The sequence below is a fragment of the Pantherophis guttatus genome, chromosome 4 (genome assembly GCF_059756535.1).
Source record: "Pantherophis guttatus breed Tessera chromosome 4, ASM5975653v1, whole genome shotgun sequence".
In the NCBI taxonomy this organism is placed as follows: domain Eukaryota; kingdom Metazoa; phylum Chordata; class Lepidosauria; order Squamata; family Colubridae; genus Pantherophis; species Pantherophis guttatus.
This window is the reverse complement of record NC_142066.1, coordinates 114,905,527-114,926,617: the sequence shown is the minus strand read 5'-3', so window position 1 is coordinate 114,926,617 and position 21,091 is coordinate 114,905,527. Positions and strand designations below refer to the sequence as shown.

Here is a 21,091-nt window from a genome sequence, read left to right as displayed (position 1 = left end):
GTATAAAATAAAGTATAAAATATAATAACTGCAAGATCATTTGAATTTTGAAGATTGTTTATTTTAAATAATTCAGATGTAAGGAAGTAAGGCATTTTCTAAAGTTAACAATATGTATATGAATAATGAGTTAATTATGCTGTAATTTCAAAATGTAGAAATAGTCACTTTTATAAATGTTGCATTTCTTTTTTTCTTTCTGTTCAATTGTATCTTGATTCTTGAGACTGCTTGGGCAAGTTCCTGCAGTTTTCTTTACAAGGTTTTTCACTGCCTTTCCTGGAGCTGAGCAGTAGTGGGTTCCACTTACCTTCGCTACTGGTTCAGAATTGTGAGCTTGCGTGTGGCGCTTCTGAGCATGTGCAGAACCTTCTGCGTGTGCGCACAGCATCCATGATGACATCCGGGTGGGTGGGTAGAGCCTCCCACTGCCGCCACTACCTGTTTGCCCGAACCAGGGCAAACCAGTAGAAACCCACCACTGGAGCTAAGAAAAAATTATTCGCCCAAGGTCACCGAGCTTCATACCCATGGTGGGACTAGAATTCACAATCTCCCGATTTTTAGCATGGTGCCTTAACTACTACACCAAATTGCAAATAGCATATTGATACAAGGAAGTCACATTCAAGGCTCTTTAATATTTCATCATGACACATCATAGTAAAAATGATCCTGATTTCTATGTCTCTATATATATGGTGAAAAATACACACACACACACACACACACACACACACACACACACACAGAATGCTTCAAAAAGATAATATGGAAGTAGTACAAAGTTATCTCTGAGAATTATTTCTGACATGTGCATTTCTTGACTAAAGAAATAAAGCCATAAAAATATGAAGAAATGATTTCAAAATGAACTTTAAAGGAGAATATTTGTAGCTCATGATTGAAATGAGGGCTCATTGGTATTCTGAGTTTGGTTGTTTTCTTGCAGATATTTCATTACCCAAACTAGGCAACATCATCAGTACTAGTAGGATGGAGTTTGCTCTCAATTTATATTCAGGTGGCTTGCTCTGTCAGTATTGGTGGGAATGGTCTTAGAGGGTTTTTTCAAGGGGTGAAATCCAGCAGGTTCCAACAGGTTCTGGAGAACTGGTAGTGGAAATTTTGAGCAGTTCGGAGAACCAGTTGCGGAAATTTTGAGTAGTTCGGAGAACTGGCAAATATCACCTCTGGCTGGCCCCAGAATGGGAATGGAGATTTTGCAATATCCTTCCCCCAAGAAGCATTTGGCAGTATCCTTCCCCTAGAGTGGGGTGGGAATGGAGATTTTGCAGTATCCTTTCCCTGCCACACCCACCAAGCCACACCATGCCCACCAAGCCTCACCCACAGAACCGGTAGTAAAAAAATTGGGATTTCACCACTGTTTTTTTCCCTGATTAATATCAAACCAACAATCAAGAAGTGAACAATACCTCAATCAAAGAACTGCCAAACGAGCCTACGGTGAACAGCTCAAACAGCCCAACCAAGAATCAACCACTAAGATTACTCCCACCACAGCACGCCACTAAAATATACATTGAGAACAAACTCCACTCCCTACTACCATATTTCCCGAAAATAAGACCCTGTCTCATATTTTTTTGAACCCTGAAATAAGCGCTTCGCCTTACTGCCATGCGCTCAAAAGCCCAATTGGGCTTATTATCAGGGGATGTCTTATTTTGGGGGAAACAGGGTAGCACTGATTATCTTACATAGTTTGGATAAAGAAACTCTTCAAGATAACAACCAAGCACAGAGAGTACTAAGGATCTTTCAAACACAGAGTGTTGCTCTCTCCTAGCCAATCAGAGAATATAGTCCTTACAAATAAAGGTACTATATGCATATACACAATGAGAGTATCTATAAACAATAGATTACACACACACACACACACACACACACACACACACACACACACACATATACACAGTATATGCAAGTTTTGGTGTATTTGGGTCTTTTCCTGTGTAAGATTGAGAGTATCTTGGCAACCTTTCGATGAGGTCCCACTCGTCATCTTCAGGCTGATGTCTTCGGCTTCATGCTTGTGCGAGGAAAGTGTGATCGGAGCTGCCGTCTCTCTATAAATATTGGTGGGGAGGTGTGGGGTGCTGGCTTTGTTCCTGTGAGTGGGTTGGTTGCCTGTGTTGTTACATCTTGATGAGTTGATGTTTGCAGATTAGTCAGCAAACTAATCTGCAAACTTGTCAAAACGTTGCCAAGATACTCTCAATCTTACATGGGAAAAGACCCAAATACACCAAAACTGGTTCTGTGGGTGTGGCTTGGTGGTGGTGGTGGTAATGTGACTGGGTGGGCGTGGCCATTTTTTTTTTACTTTTAAAACCATTTTTTCTATAACCTCTTTGACGAAGAGGTTGTAAAAAAATGCTTTCAAAAGGCTCCGACGATCCCAGCAGAGTTGCCTGATCAGCAGAGGCTTTTTTTTCTTTTAAATGTCTCTGACGATCAGACAACTCAGCTTGGATTGTCAGAGACTTCTAAAAGAAAAAAAGCTTCTGCCGATCAGGCAATTCAACTTGGATCGTCAGAGGCATTTAAAAGAAAAAAAGGGTTTTTTTTTTCTTTTAAATGCCTCTGACGATCCAAGCTGAGTTGCCTGATTAGCAGAGGCTTTTTTTCTTTTAAAAGCCTTTGACGATCCCAGCTGAGCCACACGATCATCAGAGGCTTTTTTTTTTTTAGTTTTAAAAGCATTTTTTCGGCTGAAGAGGTTATAGAAAAAATGCTTTAAAAGTAAAAGAAAAGCCTCTGATGATTGTGTGGTTCAGCTGGGCATGGGGGGGGGGGCAGGGATTTTTGCTACCAGTTGTCCGAATCACCTGCCTCCATCGCTACCAGATCGAGTGATCTGGTCCGAATCGGGAACATTTCACCCCTGGGTAGAAAGCTTCTAGCCTTACAGATATTATTGAAGTGGAGCAGCCTCAGAGCAGCCAACAGCATGGGCAGCTGGGAGGGATGCTGGGAGCTTTAGTTCAACAACAGGATGCTCAGTGATCTCAACCATTGCCACACGATGAGGTTTTATAAGTAGACTGATGATACCAAATTGTATTTCTCTACTCTGCAAAATTAAATGAAACCATGTTTCATTTACCCCATGGAAGCTGTGAGGGTTCCATGGGTTCCATCTGGTTTTAATCTTTAAAGTCTTTATGGCATGGAACACGGGTATCTGAGGGACTTAGTTACATCAGCCCATCCCATTCAAATTCAATTCCATTCAATTTCAAATCTTTATTGTCAGTGCACAACATACGTACAATGAGATTGGTTAAGCTCCCTCAGTGCAGCCCCACCCCAACACAATACAACTTACAGTGAAGACAGAAAATCCCTAACCCAATAAATCATATTAACAAAACACCCAGTCCTATTACACCAATGTGAACATGTTACATATTGCGCCAGCTCTACAGTCCATCATACTACATAGTTATGATGTTATTTCTCATTCAGGAGTCTGACAGCCCAGGGATAAAAACTGTTCTTCAGCCTGTTTGTGCAGTTGGCTATACTTCTATATCTCTTTCCCGATGATAGGAGGGTAAAGAAATGGTGACCAGGATGAGAGTCATCTCTCAGAATTTTCCTCACTCTTCTAAGGCAATGAGTTCTAGAGATCTCATCTAGTGGTATCAGAGGATAGCCCATAATGTTTTGTGCTGTACTCACCACCCTCTGTAATGTTTTTCGATCTGTGGCTGTCAGATCAGCATGCCATACCGTGATACAATAAGTGAGGATGCTTTCTATTGTGGACCGGTAAAAGGAGGTCATTAGTTGTTCCACCCTGTTTTTACGCAAGACCCTAAGGAAATGGAGTCTCTGTTGGGCCTTCCTGACCACTTGGATCGTGTTGTTTTCCCATCCCATCCTATCAAAACTGACAGACAAGGCATGCTGCAAATACCCTCATCTAGGGACCTCCATTTGGTGGATACCAGGAGATGTGCCTTCACTGCCGTCATGCCCATTTTATGGAATATTCTTGACCCAAAATTAGATTAACTCCATTCCTTTTGATATTTTGACTTATGTTATGTTATGTTATGTTATGTTATGTTATGTTATGTTATGTTATGTTATGTTATGTTATGTTATGTTATGTTATGTTATTTATTTATTTATTTATTGCGATTTATATGCCGCCTTTCTCCCTAGGGACTCAAGGCGGCTTACAAAATGACAACTTCAATACAAATCACAATACAATACCAAATTAAAATCAGTAACCCAATTAAAAACGATTTAAAATTATACCAGTGTACCCCCAAACTGATCAGTTTAATTGGCGGAAGAGCCACGTCTTCAGCTCGCGATGGAAGGAAAGAAGGTCGGGGGCTGTCCTGAGCTCAGTGGGCAATCCATTCCAGAGGGTCGGGGCTCCCACAGAGAACGCCCTCCCCCTGGGGGTCGTCAGCCGACATTGTTTGGCCGACAGCACCCTGAGGAGGCCGACTCTGTGAGAGCGCACAGGACGATGGGAGAACGGCTGGAGATGGTCCTGCAAGTACCCCGGGCCTAAGCCATGAAGGGCTTTATAGGTGAGCACCAGCATCTTGAAACGTATCCGGAGTGCCACCGGTAGCCAGTGCAGCTCACGCAGGAGAGGTGTTACACAGGAGTATCTAGACGCCCGTAACTACCTGCGCGGCTGCATTTTGGACTAGCTGAAGCCTCCAGACACATCCCAAGGGCAGCCCCATGTAGAGGGTGTTACAGTAGTCCAACCTAGAGGTAACAAGGGCGTGAGTGACCGTGGCGAGGGCATCCCAGTCTAGGAACGGGCGCAACTGGCGCACAAGACGGACCTGTGCGAAGGCCCCCCTGGTTACGGCCGTCAGATGGTCATCTAAAGACAGCCGAGAATCCAGGAGGACACCCAAGTTGCGGACCCTATCGGAGGGAGCAAGGGTTTCACCTCCGATCATTAAGGATGGAACCTCCAGATCCCGGGATGCCGGCATCCACAGTCACTCAGTCTTGGAAGGGTTGAGTCTAAGCCTGTTCCTCCCCATCCAAACCCGCACCGCTTCCAGGCAGTGGGACATCACGGAAAGGGCATCCCTAGGGTGGTCAGGGGTGGAGATGTAAAGCTGGGTATCATCAGCATATTGATGAAACCTCACCCCAAAACCACAGATGATCTCACCCAGCGGTTTCATATAGATATTAAAGAGCAGAGGAGAGAGAACCGAGCCCTGAGGCACCCCACAAGTGAGAGGCCTCTGGGAGGATCCCTGACCCCCCGCCCAAACAGACTGCAGACGGCCCGAGAGATAGGAGGAGAACCACTGTAAAACAGTGCCTCCTAACCCTATCCCCCTGAGCCGCTGCAGCAGGATACCATGGTCGATGGTATCGAACGCCGCTGAGAGGTCAAGAAGGACCAGGATGGAGGAGCAGCCCCCATCCCTGGCCCGCCAGAGATCATTTACTAGGGCGACCAATGCCGTTTCCGTGCTGTGGCCACGCCTGAAATCAGATTGGTAAGGATCCAGGTAGTCAGTTTCCTCCAGGAATTGACGGAATTGCTGTGCCAGCACGGACTCAACAACCTTCGCTAAAAAGCGAAAGTTGGAGGCTGGACGGTAGTTGTTAAGTACGTCAGGATCCAGGTTAGGCTTCTTAAGAAGGGGTCGAACCACCGCCTCTTTAAGCGCAGCGGGAAAGACCCCTTCCTTTAGTGAAGCTTGGGGCTCCTAAGAAACTGGAGACAAGCTTATTCTAGATGGCTTTATTGTGGAGGTGGTCATTCTTATCCTCTCTTTCCCTAGGGTTTATATATTTGCATTTATAATATCTATATTTTAATGTAGATTTTCTGTTGTTTTATTCAATGACTTTATGCAACTCAGTCACTTTTTGAGCTATAGGTGCCTATACAAATTTGATTAATAAATAAATATAAAATAAACTTCTAAAGAACCCATATTATAAGGTTTTTTATTATGATCATGGTTGGTCACATAGCCAACCAGATGTTTATATTAAATCTGGCATTTTTGACAACTTATTATTTTTATTTCTATTACTTATTACAATTTTGTTACTTACCGATTGTAAATTAGTGACTGCCTGACTCAAGCATATAAATCATTTAAACAAGCTAAAAATAAAGAGTACATGTGGAGAAATACTTACAGCAAAATTATAATCATAACCTGATAGAATGAAGGTATGACCTACCTATTTTGTTATCTTCTGAAAGTAAAAGATGATGGGGAATACCCGAAAATAAGGCTGGGTCTTATATTAATTTTAGCACCAAAAGATGCATTAGGTCTTATTTTCAGGTTAGGTCTTATTTTGGGGAAAATACGATACTAAATGTGTCGGTCTGGCTGACAATCTTAACTGGGGCTTATTTAGGGGGTAGGGCTTATATTACTAACATCTTAAAAAATCATGCTAAGGCTTATAATTCCAGTTGGGTCTTATTTTCGGGGAAACAGGGTAGTTGTCTGGATTGTATCATTTTATTGTATTGCTACAATAAACCACCACACCAAATATTTATTTTAGCAAAGACAGAACACTAACAAAAATAAAGTAGCAAGAAAGGAAGAAAAAATGAGTTCATCTTTTTAGACACTTAGTAAAAGTTATATTGAACGCCAATATTCTGATGGTAAAATAATTATTCACTGAATGACTGGGAAAGGTAACTATCTGAGTAGTGTTCCAAAGTAATTTTAACTTGACTTCTCACAGTTTTATTTATGTCTGACTGTTACAAAGTTCTGCTTATTAAAAATTTTACTGATTTGAAAACAAAACAACTCCTCTCCTGAAATGCATCTCAAAAGAAGCTGTCATTCCAAACTTTTCCAAATATTTTTAAAGTGCAACTGCAGTACAGAAATTATATACTCACCTTCATCAGGCTTGTTTCCATAACTCTGAAGGGGATCAATTCCTATTTCTTGCTCTTCAGTTTGCAAAGGATGGCTAGCTCCAGAAACGGAGTGATACATATTGAGATTTGGCACGTCCTATAAGTTGAATTATCTATATGAAAAATTAAAAGTGAGACTTCAGAAAATAAAGTATTTCATTCAGAAAATTATTAAGTGCTTCTGCATGGCACAGCTACTAATCATACTACTATTAATTACTAACAAAATACAAAAGATTACAAGAAATGTGTATTATTATACAATACATACACATTTGCTTTTTGAAGCATGTCCCATTATATATTTTCTTCACCTCTCATATAAACCCATAGCATCTTTTAATGACTATTTCTGCATTATTCTCAAAAAAGTGTCTAACTATATCCATGAAGATGATCAGTTGAGTTTGAATTTAAGGAAATTTTAAGTATATTCAGTATCAGACAAACTCAACAGAATTGTATTTGTGTTCATTTGTATGTTTTATTTATTTATTAAATTTATGAGCCCCTCCTCCCCAGTCTTCACTGATAAAGTTACTCTAGGAATCTTAAAATGATAAATATAAAAACAGTTAAAATTAAGAAGAATGATATACATAGAAAATCAAATGGCAGATAGCACTGGAATGACATCTTCTTACATCATCAACCACCTCCAGCAGGGAGTGCCCTCATGGGCCCCAAGCCAACTGACAAAATTAAAACTGACAGGTTTTAATGATCCTCTAAAAGGCCAAAAGGGTGGGAATATTCTCACTGTGGGCGATATAATGTTCCACAAGGTGGGGGCCACAGTGGAAAAGGTTATTCTTTTCACCTTTACCAGCCTACTGGGTGGAGTGCACTGGAGGCCTCTTCCACTGGAACAAATGCTATGGGCTAATCCCACGGGGCAAAAAGGCTCCTCAAATGTCCTGGACCTATTCCACAAAAGGTTTTAAAAATAGCAAAGTGAACTTTAAAGGTAACAACCAACAACTTGAATTAGATGCGAAAGCAAAATGATAACCAATGCAGCTCGTACAATTAGCTGTATTATCTGTGCTATCCTAAGGCCCCCAGAACTGCTCACATTATTGCATTCTGTACCAGTTGTAGCATCCAAAGACAGTTCAAGGGTAACCCCAACATAGCCATATTGCAGTAAACCATCTGAAAGATGACCAGGGCACTAGTGACTGTGCACAGGGCTGCATGATCCAGATATAGGTGTAACTGGTGCAAAACATGAAGTTGCAGAAAAACTCTCTTAGTCATGACTGCCACCTACTCTTTTGAGCAGGAGCTATGAGTTTAGGACAGTGATGGCGAACTTTTTAGACAGTGCCCAAACTGCAGACATGCATATGCATGAACACGCACATGCGCGAATGTGTGCAGATACGTGCATGCACAAACATGCATGCATGCATGGACATGCGCACATGCGCAGCAGAGATACACATGCATGCATGGACATGCACGCATGCGCAGCAGAGACTTGAAGACCAGTTGGCCAGCGGGAGACAGGCATCCCAACACTGGCAGTGCGGAAAGAGGTGAGATCTTTTTCTTTTGTGAGCTTGTTTTGTCATTTGTAGGGAAACAGAAGCTCACAAAAGAAACACCAGGGAGATCTGACTTGGGGCAACGGCGCACATGCCAGCAGAGAGGGCTCTGCGTGTCACCTCTGGCACCCATGCCATAGGTTCGCCATCACGGGTCTAGGAAGATCCCCAGGTTGTAAACTGGATTTGTTTGGGTAGTGCAACCAGTGCTGTGGAGTCAGAGTCGGAGTTGGAGTCGAGGAGTCGGAGGAAATTTTGGGTACCTGGAGTCAGAGGTACAAAAAACTGAGGAGTCGGAGTCGGAACATTTATCTCCCGACTCCATAGCCCTGACAGTGCTGTGGAGTCGGAGTCGGAGTCGAGGAGTCGGAGGAAATTTTGGGTACCTGGAGTCGGAGTCGGAGTCGGAAGTACAAAAAACTGAGGAGTCAGGAGTCGGAGTCGAAACATTTATCTCCTGACTCCACAGCCCTGAGTGCAACCCCACCTAGAACTAAAGATGATAAACAAGGTTCCCCACATCCACTCTGTCTTACCAGGTTTCAGCTGGAACCTGTTGTGCCTTATCCAGACCTCCATATCTTCCCCACTGTGAAAAGGCCACCACAGCATCACCAGAAATGGAGATGTAGAAATTAGTATCACCTGATGATACCTCATCCCATGGTGTTGGATAATTTCATCTAGAGTTTCATGTAGATGTTAAGGAGTAGAGAATTCCAAGTCCTGCATCACCCCACAAAGTAATGGCTTTTGACTGGAGTCCTCGCTCCCTATTAACATCAATTGGGACCAGCTTTTTAGAAAGAGCTGAACCACACTACTAGTTTCTACACAGGGCAGGGAGGTTGATGCAGTAGCAACAATACTAACTAATCCCCACAAGCCCAGCTTCAAGAACAGAGTTTCACATCTGGAAACCTGAAGAGTATGGTCTCTAAAGGCCAAAAGAAATTCTTGGATGACAACTGCTACATCCTCTCCCAGAGGCCTTTGGCTAGTGCAAACCCTAAACCCAACTGAACACGTCTCTCTTGGAGTCAACCAGGTTGGCCTCTTCAATGAGGTCATAAATGGGGGGGGGATTTTAGCTGATTTGGCATTCATCAGTAGCAACTGAAGGCCCATGCCTATAAAGGTCTGCTCTCCAGGATCTAGACATGAGCTCAGAGTGATAGAAACCGCACTGGTGTTAAATATTGGGACATCTTCTCCTGCAATAGCCTGTCCTTTGGTTCTTATCTAATTCACATACAAATTCAGATTCACCCCCCTTCCTCACAATACAAGAATTTATTCTTCAGTTTTTATATTCCCTTGGTAGATGCCATATGGATATGAAACATAACCCCAAGATAAGTATTTCCTTGATTAGTATACTAGTTCCAATATGCTATTAAAAATGTAGTTCAGAGATTTTTGTGCATTTTTGCAAGTTCCATAAGTTTCTCATTAATTACAAAATGTTAATTACTGCTTTTTGTGAGAATACCTCAGTAAAAATATGTCAGCCCTCCCAGGTAAAGCAAATAGGAAACACAACTAGATAAGCTAATCCTATTTTATTGTAAGGCTACATTCAGCATGTTGAATGCTGAATGAATGAACACACACACACACACACACACACACACACACACACACACACACACACACACAGCATCTTCCAAATTGAAGGTACAAATTTCCAGCTGCCACTTTTAATTGCCTGATCAACTAGGGTGGGTACTTCCTAAATTTTTTGCTGATTGTTAAGCCACCGGATGCTCTCCCCCACCTCTTGTCAGATCAATTCCTAAGCAACATCTCTTTCCCTAATTCCTGAAGCTCATTCTCACATACCATTATATAATACTAAATTATAGTATTTAGTATTAAATACATTTTTCCTATTATCCAAGTTAGATGTGCTAGTAGTGACAATCTTTCTAATATGCCAGTTTAGAAGAATGGAAATGGGATTTATTCTGTCCCCTTTAAGATTTATTTGAAATCAGATGTGAGCAACTTATCTCCCTAAATGATCAGTACAAAATTTAGATATGGTTCTTTATTCTGATTGTGTGGCTATTCTTTTTTTAAATGCCCTAGTACAGTGATGGCTAACTTTTTTGCCATCGCGTGTCAGGAGGAGGGGGGGTTGCACGCATGCATGCCCACACCCATAATTCTATATGCCCCGCCCCATGCATGCCCATGTGCCCTCCTTGCTCCTCCCCATTCCTGGCACGCGATGGTACGGTGGGCCAGGTAGGCCTGTTTTTCTCTCTCCCCAGGCTCCAGGGCCTTTCTAGGAGCTTGGGGAGAGTGGAAACTACCTTCCCCATCTCCTTGGAGGCCAGAAATGGCCTGTTCGCTGACTTCTGGTCCCACTGGAAGTTGGCAAATGGGCCATTTCTGGCCTCCATATGAGCCAGTTGCCAAGTGTCTGAATTTTGATCATGTAACCATGGGGATCAGTGGTGGGTTGCTAGTGGTTCGCCCCGGTTTGGGCGAACTGGTAGTGGCAGTGGGGAGGCTCCGCCCACCCAGCTTGATGCTTCTGCGCATGCACAGAAGCGTCATGCGTGCGTGAGTGCAAACACACCCACAAGCGAACCGGTAGCGATCGGATTTGAAACCCGCCCCTGATGGGGATGCTTCAACAGTTATAAGTGTGAAAAACAGTCATAAATCACTTTTTTCAGTGCCATTTTAACTTTGAACAGTCACTAAAGAAACTGTTGTGATTTAAGAAACAAAACAAAACTGGACCCTGATGTCATAAACATCAATGACAGATAAACGAGAAACAGACATCAGGCTGCTTGTTTATCAAATATCTGGTATAATATTTCAATCATCTGAAATCTATAATGAACACATTAAATCCATTATAATAAGGACAACAACTATGTTAAACTTAACATACTTAAAAAATGAAAGAAGTAAAGCTAAATGATATAAATAGGTACTTGCTGCCATAAAACTCTTTAATCTAAATCTCAATATTATACAGCTTACTTTAAAGCTTATAATACCTTAAAGCCCCACTATCCAGTCCAGATTCCTAACAATGCTATTTTGGATATCTTGCTGCATTTAAAATGGGAAATTGGGATGATTCTACTGAAGTCTATACCCCCATACTAGATCCTGAGAACTTCATACTTTTCTACTGAACTTTTGGAATAAGCTTCATTGTTCCAGTGGATCCTTGGCATCATGATCCCTTCTGACATTTTTTCTTCTGTCCGAAGAGTAGATTCCAGAATGAAGTATGCCAGGATGGCTTTTTGTTTTAAACTCCATTGCCAATAAGGCTATTACAAGCAGGAATCACAATCGGCCAGCAAATGTTCACATACCTCTTCAGGTCCACTTTAATATTTTGCTCTAAACAGAATTAGAAGTTATAACAGTACCCATTTTGCTAAACAAACTTGCTCTTATGATTTGGAGGAACCAGAAAATCTAACCCACTTGTTCCTTTGATAGCCTTTCCATAACAATTGTATCTGTACCCTATCCTAATAAGCCCACGTTTAATAGAGGTTGGACGTTGGTCTTACCTGATACGTCCTTTCTCGAGGAGGAGGAAACGGCAGTCAGACATGAGAAGCACTCCCTCTGTATAGCCCTGCAAAATTTGAATGACTCCACCCTCTGCCTGTATCTCCCAGTGTTTCAACTCGGTCTTGCCTGGACAGTCGTGTCTTCCTTGTCTTACCACTTTCCTTCCTGCTTTCTACATTTCTCAATAGCTTTTTCTCGGATATTTGGACTTTAAATTTTTTCGTGACTGTTTGGACTGATTTCCGGCGTGAAGGGTGCTTATCCGATACCGCCGAAGGCCGCGCAGCGGCGGGCAACTGCTGGCTGGCAGATCCTTGAACGGGGTACTTGGAATTATCCTGCAGTCCCCAGCCTTTCCTCTCAGCAAGAGCGAGAGTGATTGCTGCGTTTTAAAGGCTTTTGCCCAGCAGCCTCTTCAGCGCGCAGATTTGGAGTCTGATCGGCAGCGCTGTTTTTGACTGTGTTTGACTGCCGGAGGGCTAGCGGTCTGCTGTGGCACCTCAGTGAGGGGATTTCTCCTTCTTGCTGCCTGCATTCACACCGGACTGTTCTGCTGCCTCCAGGACTAAGAACCGCCGTTTTCATGAGCTAAGTGTTGGCGGGGGGTGTTGTCTTCTGTTGATTTTACTTTCGGCAGCTCCGGTGGCCATCCAAGATGGCGGACGCCACGAGGCAAGGCCGCCCGGCAACGGCATCTACTGGGGGGGTGGCGCAGGCATACCAGCAACCTGGGAGAGGGTCCTTCGGGTCTCCCCACTCCCTCTACGAGACCCCAGGCCAAGCCTTCAGCCAGCGGCGCTTCCAAAGCTGCTAAAGCCGCTAAAACTTCAAAGCCTTCTAAGGAGGAGATGAGGCAGCATAGGACTCTAGAAAAGGCTGTCCTCAAGGCCCAGCTTCAACAGCCGGTGGCCATTTTATGTCTTCCTACACCACATTCTCCTCAAGACGCCACTGTGCCTCTGCTGCCCAGGATGGAATTGTCCCTAGATCGTCCCGCTTTATGCGGTCCCCTTCTTCCCTCTGGGAGTGAACCATATTTTCGGACTCTGCCCGAATCTGAGCTGGCAGCACCTCTGGCCCTGGCGGTCCAGGACCCTGGGCCATCACTTGCATTGCACCCGGAGCTTCGCCCTATGACTGACACACAAGCTGGGCCCGGAGGCATTGGTACATGGACTTGGTGTCCCTATCTGTGGCAATGCCCTGGAGCATTCCCGACGATCGGATCAGCTTCACACAGGGGACCCTATGGCACCTGGATCCCACATGGTACCACTTGACCATTTGGAGATTGAGCGCTGTCTGCTGAGGGGAGCTCAGGTACCCGACCATGTGATTTCCACCATCCAAGCCTCTTGCCGTTCTTCCACTAATCGTACCTACGATGCTACGTGGGCTTCTTTCATGTCCTGGTGCCATCGATCATCGGTTCCGCCTCTTTCGGCGTCAATCGTACACGTTCTGCGATTTCTTCAAGAGGGGTTCGACTTGGGTTTGGCGCCCAATATCCTCTGACGTCAAGTTGCCATTTTCTCAGTCCTGACCTGCGGCTCTCTCACAACAGTCTCCATCATTTTCTCCATGGCGCCTCTAACCTACGGCCTCCGACCGTCCATCATTTTCCCACATGAGACCTTAACAAGATTCTCATGGCTCTGACAACCTCTCCCTTCGAGCCTCTCCAACTTGTTTCTCTTCATTTTCTTTCCTTCAAAGTTGCCTTTTTGGTTGCTATCATGTCGGCTCGGCGCATCTCAGAGCTTGCTGCCCTATCGATGCGCCGGGATCTCTGCATCTTCCACCCGGATAGGGTGGTTCTCCGCCTCGACCCTGCCTTCATTCCGAAGGTTAATTCCCTATTCCACTGGGCTCAGGAATTGGTCCTACCCAATTTCTGCCCTCACTGAACTCACCGTTTGGAACGCTCCTGGCACACCCTGGATGTCTGACGGGCGCTCAAGATTTACATCACCCGTACATCTGATCTCCGTATGACTGAATCCTTATTTATTTCGTACCAACCAGCATCTATAGGCGCCCAAGCCACTGGACCTATGCTGGGTCGGTGGATCAGGGCGACTATCTCCACTGCTTATCAATGACAATCCTTGCCTATCCCTCACGGCATTACGGCTCACTCAACCAGGAGCGCCACGACTTCTGCTGCCTGGGCTACTCAGGCCTCATTGGAGGAGGTCTGCAAGGCTGCCACCTGGACAAGTCTTACGCCATTCATCCGGCATTACAGAGTGGACTTGTTCGCCTCAGCGGATGCAGCCTTTGGCCGTCGCATCCTTCAGGCAGTCCATGACAATGGGAGCTGACAGGCCTCTTTTTCATCCCTTCCAAGGGACAAACAGCTGTAGTATGTCCCATGTCTGACTGCCGTTTCCTTCCAACTGGAAGAATGGACGTTGGTCTTACCTGATACGTCCTTTCTTGAGGAGGAAACGGCAATCAGCCCCACCCTCAATTGTGAGGCCCTGGTTGTTGGAGGGGTGGGTGGATTTTTAACCCTCTCTCGTTTCAGGAAGACACATCAGTCTGCATCAGCATCCTCGCCGAAACACTGGGAGATACAGGCAGAGGCGGAGTTATTCAAATTTTGCAGACTCGGTCCTGGGCTATACAGACGGAGTGCTTCCCATGTCTGACTGCCATTTCTTTCTGACTGGGAGAATATCCTATCCTAAGGATGATTTTCTTTTTCAAAATTTGAATTGAAATTTTTATATCTCTAGATGTTTACCAAAATTACTTATAGCTGCCTCAACTTTAGATAAAAAAAATACTTTAATTTTAGGATTATATAAGTACAAAAAGATGTTAAGTTTTTTATGTTGCTTTCTATCAAATATAATAGGACAATGACTGCAATGAAGTTATTCACTACTCCTTGTAACGACAATTTGTTGTGATAATGCTGAAATGTTGCTGTCTTACTTTTAATAATTATTTCACCTAACATATAACAAATTAAAATTAAAATAATTTAGAATTGTCCACAATTCTAAAGAAAAGAGCATATACGAGAGCATGATTGAACAAGGCTACAATAACAAAAATATTACAATCTGGTAGCAGTTATTAAAATTCAATTGTTTTGACACTGAAATGGAAAAAGATGTGTGGAAATTCTTATCGCCCCTTCAACCCCACATTATGAATCTATCAAAATAAAATTGTTTAAAAAAAATTAACCTCCAAAGCTAGCAAATAGCTCTTTGGTTTCTATGATCACTAATCAATATTACAGGGAATTGAAACACTATAAAATACTCTCAATTAATTAACAACACTTGTAGAATACTTTTATTCAGAATGATAATTAAAATGACTTCAAATGGTTGGAAAATAGCCAAACAAGAAAATCATTTATTAAGGATGATTCAGAATTCAGATTTTATTCAATTCAGCCTACAACAGTCTACAAGAAATTTCCTAAATTTCTTAGGTCCAAAATTAGACATATTTCATGGATAAATAATGTAATAATAATAATCAGCGCAAATATTCCCTTAAATATCTTCAAAACAAGTTTTACTATTACAGGTAATTTCCAAATTATGACAGTTCACTTAGCGACTGTTTGAAGTTACGACATAGCTTCCCCCAAGTACTTCCGTCCCAGTCCTGAAGTTACACACGTTGCAGCACCACAGCCATCGTTCATACTTACAAATGACAGCAGAGGCACAGCAATATTTGCCCTGCCTATTCCCCCCCACCCCCACTGAGTCTCCACAGCCATTAGGCCTGTGGACACTCACTTACCTTGTGAAGATCTAGCAAGCCATCGGTTCCTTTGCCTGCTTTGGTGCTTTTGCAGAAAACAGATGCCTAAAGTAATGCGAGATGACGTGAGATCAGTAGCGCAAAATCACCCACTAATGATCTCTTGTGATCTCACACTACAGTACTTTAGGCCTCTGTTCTCTGGGAACCAAGGCCTGCACAAGATCTGCTGCAAAAGGCTTTGCAAACAGAGGGAAGGCCTCTTCATTTGCAAAGCCTTTTGTCCTGGAATTCACGTAGAAAACAGAAGCCTAAAGTACTGTGGCACGAGACCTTGTGCTACTGATCTTGCACTACAGTCGTTTAGGCCTGTTTTTTGTGAACCAAGGCATGTACCCGATATGGCCAAAGAGTGCTTGCAAACCAATAAGACTTTGGGGCAGAGAAATTACATTGCTTGAACCCTCCCAATGGCTTGCTAACGCTTTTTGCATCATTCCAGTCTCGGTGCGAAGAGCACTTGCAAGCCAATGGGAAGCTTGAAGCAATGCGACTTCGCTTCCCAAAGTCTCATTGGCTTGAAAGCGCTCTTCTCTATTTTATTTATTTATATTTCATATTTTTAAACCCATTTAAGTCAGTATTGACCATGATAAACTTTTAGCAGAAGGTCTTTGCAAGTTTTAACAGAAAATCAACTCAATTATTTCTTTGTTTGCAAAAATTGTCTTTTACCATTGATTCATGGTGGTAAATAAATAATGTGGCTTAAATTTACTACCTATTTTATATGCTATATAATGCCAGGGTATTTCATCTTCCAAACATGAACTGTGCCCCTCATTTGGTTGCTATATATTCTATTTTTCATATAGCCATTATATCACTTTACTATGCATAACATTTTCCAGTACTTTTGACTGTACCAAGAAAACAAGATAATAATTAGCAGCTATTAGTATGTTCCCTAGAAGTATATTTTAAAAGGTTTATCTCTATCTTCAAACAAGGAAATTCTTACACAAGCAAAATAAAAAGATGTATTCAGGCCTTTATATTGCTAACCTTTTAAATTTGCAGGTAAAAATCTTCCTCAAAAAAGTAGCCTGTCTCTAGACCCTTCCATATAGATAAAAGGAGCATTAGCTCTCAGCCTCTATTACAGAAAGCAAGAAAAGTCATCAAACACTGAACATCTTTCTTATACACCTACCAAGCTTCTTTCATAATTCACTAACCACCATCTGTCACTGAGCAAGTGTTTTCTTTAGATATATAAAAAATACACAATTTGACATATTTTAGATAATGCAAAGCAAGCATGTTTTCTCTTATAAATTGTATCAGATTTTAGATCATTAAAATGGAATGATGCAAATAAAATATCTGCTTAATACAAGGAAGTATATCAGCTGGATTCCAAAATATAATGCAGTAGCTCATGTCATCAAATAATCTGTCACTAATAACTATAAAATCTAATGATTACGAATTGTAGCTAGTTCCATTCTGTTTAGCAAAATTTTGGAACTTTTAAACACTATCAATATAACCTTCAATACAAAGCAGTGTTTCATTGGACTTTAAATACGTTAATTAAGTATTAAAATCAATCATGTGAAAGTCTTAATATTTAATATTGTTAGATTATGTATCAAAGTGGTTTTATTATTTATTTACTCAAAACCTTTCCAGAATGCTTTATTTTGCATCAGGGGGTCTGAATCTCACAAGATAAATGCATTTGCAACATCAAATAAATTATATATAAAAGCATTTGTCTTAATACATGTCATTCAATATTAAATATCACCCAATGGTACCACCTTGAAGCCTCAATCCATTTTAACCAACCAACCATTTGTATTATTCAAATGTTGCCTATTAAACAGTTGTTTCTCAAGTCATAGTACAGAAATATGTATCTTAGAATAATAAGCATAGGAGTTTTAAAATACTGTAAGATTTAACTCTACCACATTGTCTTAGTAGCACTTAAAGAAAAGAAATAAATTCTGTCATATATTAAAATGTCAAAAATGAGAAATATAATATGAATTGCTTCAAATACACAGGAAACATGAATAGATGTTTATAAAATGGCACTGCAAGAACCACATGTATATAAAATAAAGGTCATTATATAATGTTTTATATATCACAATCCAGTGTAAAATATAGTTACTGATGTCAACTTGAAGAACTGAAGATCAGGTTATCCAACCATCTTCTTTGTACTTAAATACTTTCAGCAATTCGCTCGTTGCTAATACCAGACAATACATTTTACTGGAGCCTACCATTTTTTTGGAGGAAAACGATTGTTTAAACTTATTTCAAGAGTTTTAAATGTGCATTGAAACACCTGCATCTGCTCTGACATGTAACATTTATTGTTGGAAAGATAGATAGAAGAGAATCATACAACCAGCATATTCCTTTAATTTATTTATTTTCATATGTTGCTGCATTAGTGCTGATGATTATTCTATAGATGCATGATGATATAACATATCTACTCCAAACTACAATATGACTTTGAAGAAGTGACAGGCTAAATGGCCCTTTAACAACTGATTTATTCTATATGAAACCAATAAATGAGGTTGTCAGGATATATGAAGTAAGCTGTCCTCAATGTGATCATAATAGTTAATTGCATTTATCGGAGTGATTGGTTTAATAAAATCCTTAAAATATAACTATGTAGGAGATGACCAAATTGAGCCAGAGGGAGGGTCAAACGCATCATTAATTTCTGGGTAGAGCTGGAAAATCTGCTTGCAACTCATTGGCTCACTATTTGAAATCAGGTATTGTGCATTCATAACCATCAAGGTGATGGCTGGCCATGAATAGCCAGAAAATTGCAATTTGGTATGTATTGCCTGCTTCTAGGAACACTAGAAGGTATCAGACATAATTAAAGGGGCCAAGCTTACAAGAAAGGAGAGTTTGAGCCAGCAGGAAAACATATAAATCCAATTAGATGTTTCCATTTTAAGGAGGCTAGTGTCATGGTGAAGGACTGTGTTTGAGAGCGAGGTGTTTTAAAGATGGTTCTCAAAAACCTGGACTGAATTAAGTGAGACCTGGCTCAAAAACTGTAACTGTGAGAGGAACCTTGGAGTCCTAGTGATCATCATGTGAATATAAGTTAGCAGTGTGCAGCAGCAACCAAAAAAGCTAATATAATCCTGGATTATTTAAACAAAGGCATAGAATCAAGATCACGTACAGTATTAGTACTGCTTTATAAAACCCTGGTAAGACCACACCAGGAATACCAATTTTTGTCACCATACTACAAAAAAGATGTTGAGACTTTGGAAAAAGTTCAGAAAAAAGCCACTAAGATGATCAAAGGCCTGGAAACTAAAATATATGAAGAACGGTTGCAGGATCTGGGTTTGGCTAGTCTAAAGAAAAAAAAAATATGGGTGACATGATAGCAGTATTCCAGTATTTGAGGGGTTGCCACAAAGAAGAGGAAGTCTAATTATTCTCCAAAACACCAGAGGTCAGAACAAGAAACAATGGTTGGAAACTAATTAAAGAGAGAAGCAACCTGGAATTAAGGAGAAACTTCCTAACAGTGAGGACAATTAACCAGTGGAACAGCTTGCCTTCAGAAATTGTGGGTGCTCCATCACTGGAGGTTTTTAAGAAGAGACTAGACAGTCATTTATCTGAAATGGTATAGGTTCTTCCTGCTTGAGCAGGGGGCTGGATTAGAAGACCTCGACCCTACCCTACCCTACCCTACCCTACCCTACCCTACCCTACCCTACCCTACCCTACCCTACCCAAAGGAAGGAATGACTTGTAGAGCCCAAGAGCTCCAAAGAGAAGCTGGGCTTGGATCTTAGCTGAGATTTTGCTCACTGTGGGTATATGTTCTCCTTTGGAAAAATAAAAGGTTTGTAAAACCAACAGTTTTTATGCATTTAAAGTGACATAGTCAGCATGGAATTTATTGTTACCTATAGCTTGGAAAACAATCTTAAAATATTTAAAGATTGAATTGCTTTGCTTGAAATAAGATCAAAAGAATATCTAGGGTCAATTAGCAATCTGCAGAGTGATGAATGTGTTCCAGAGTATTTCCCAACTAGATGTTGTAGGGCTGAAGCACAGTCAATATTTGCACAGTCTTCTCTGAAGCATTTGTCATCCAACCTCTCAGTTACAATCAATCCAGCAGTTTATTAGACAAATGTCCAGCATACTGTTTGCTAATCACACTGAGAGTGCTAATGGGGTGGGTAGATGTTTGCCTCTTTTTTTTGTAGATTGGGGTCACTAAAACTAGGCTCCAATCATCAAGAACCTTAGCATGATTATCGATGTAAGTAAATAGGGAAGCCAAAACAGGCACCAACTAATCTAAATTGTTTTGGATAATTCTGCTGAAATAAAATCGTGTTTGAGATCATATAAATTCAGAGCCTGACACAGAGAGCCAGGAGGGAAACAGACGAGCTTCACAGTCTAGTTCCCTGTTAATGTGGGGCAATTCCTCCTGTATATAAAGCAATCTGAAATGCTTCCCAAATTGAAATGGGAATAGAAATTTGTAGATTAAGGGAAGCAAATTGATCCAATTAGACATTTCCAGAATAGAACTGAATTCTGGGAAAGAGTAGCAGAGATTAGTTTGCTCCAAAATAGGACATGCCTTTTCTTTCCCCATAGGTTGTTTCTTCTTGGGTAGGAGCAGGTCCTGTGTGTCGTGAGAGACAGGATCCTTTTTATATTCCTTAAAGCAGGAAAATCTTGGCTGAGTAACTATTGAACCAGGGTTGGTTAAAAGAGCTATGATTCCTATTAGCACCAGATGGGTAGAAAAAACTGGCCAAAGAAGCTAAATGCAAAGTGGCAAAATCTGCTCACGGGACCTGTCATCCAAAACGGCTATACATAGCCCATTTTGTTTGTGTTTGTCCCTTGGTGCTATCTTTGGATGGAGTAAATTTTCAAAAAGGGAGCAACAAAGATCTTAAAAAGCAATACACTGGGACAGTGATTGCTCTAAGAATGGTTAATGTGGAATTGGAAAATTGAGAAAGATAAATTTCTTCACATGGTAGTGTAGTCAATCAGAGATTGTGCATTGTGCCTGCCCAATGAGAGATCTCTGTCAGAGTCAGCAATAGTAGTGTCATTCAAAATTTGCAGATCCAATTTATATGCCTGTAGAATCTGTAAGCCCCTCAGTCTTCAGTGTGGTCTTCAGATTCTCTAATTAAGAGGGGGAGGGACACCCTGCAAATTATGTGGAATTTTGGAAAATTTTATCTCCCACATATTT

The 21,091-nt window shown here is 41.5% G+C and overlaps 1 protein-coding gene across 7 annotated transcripts in view; it reads right to left on the bottom strand.

Annotated features, from left to right (window-relative positions):
• TBC1D5 (TBC1 domain family member 5) overlaps positions 1-21,091 on the bottom strand; it is a 476,616-nt gene that overhangs the window by 317,047 nt on the left and 138,478 nt on the right. For 6 of the 7 annotated variants that reach the window (XR_015733979.1, XM_087892584.1, XM_034402458.3 and 3 more), the window contains one exon: positions 6,920-7,053. The exons of the other annotated variant lie outside the window; for it this stretch is intronic. Coding sequence is in view for 5 of the 6 variants with exons in the window: in XM_087892584.1 (XP_087748710.1) it covers positions 6,920-7,019 (100 nt within the window). In the remaining variant the exon portion in view is untranslated. The remainder of the gene's footprint in view (positions 1-6,919; positions 7,054-21,091) is intronic. 7 annotated transcript variants of the gene reach the window in all.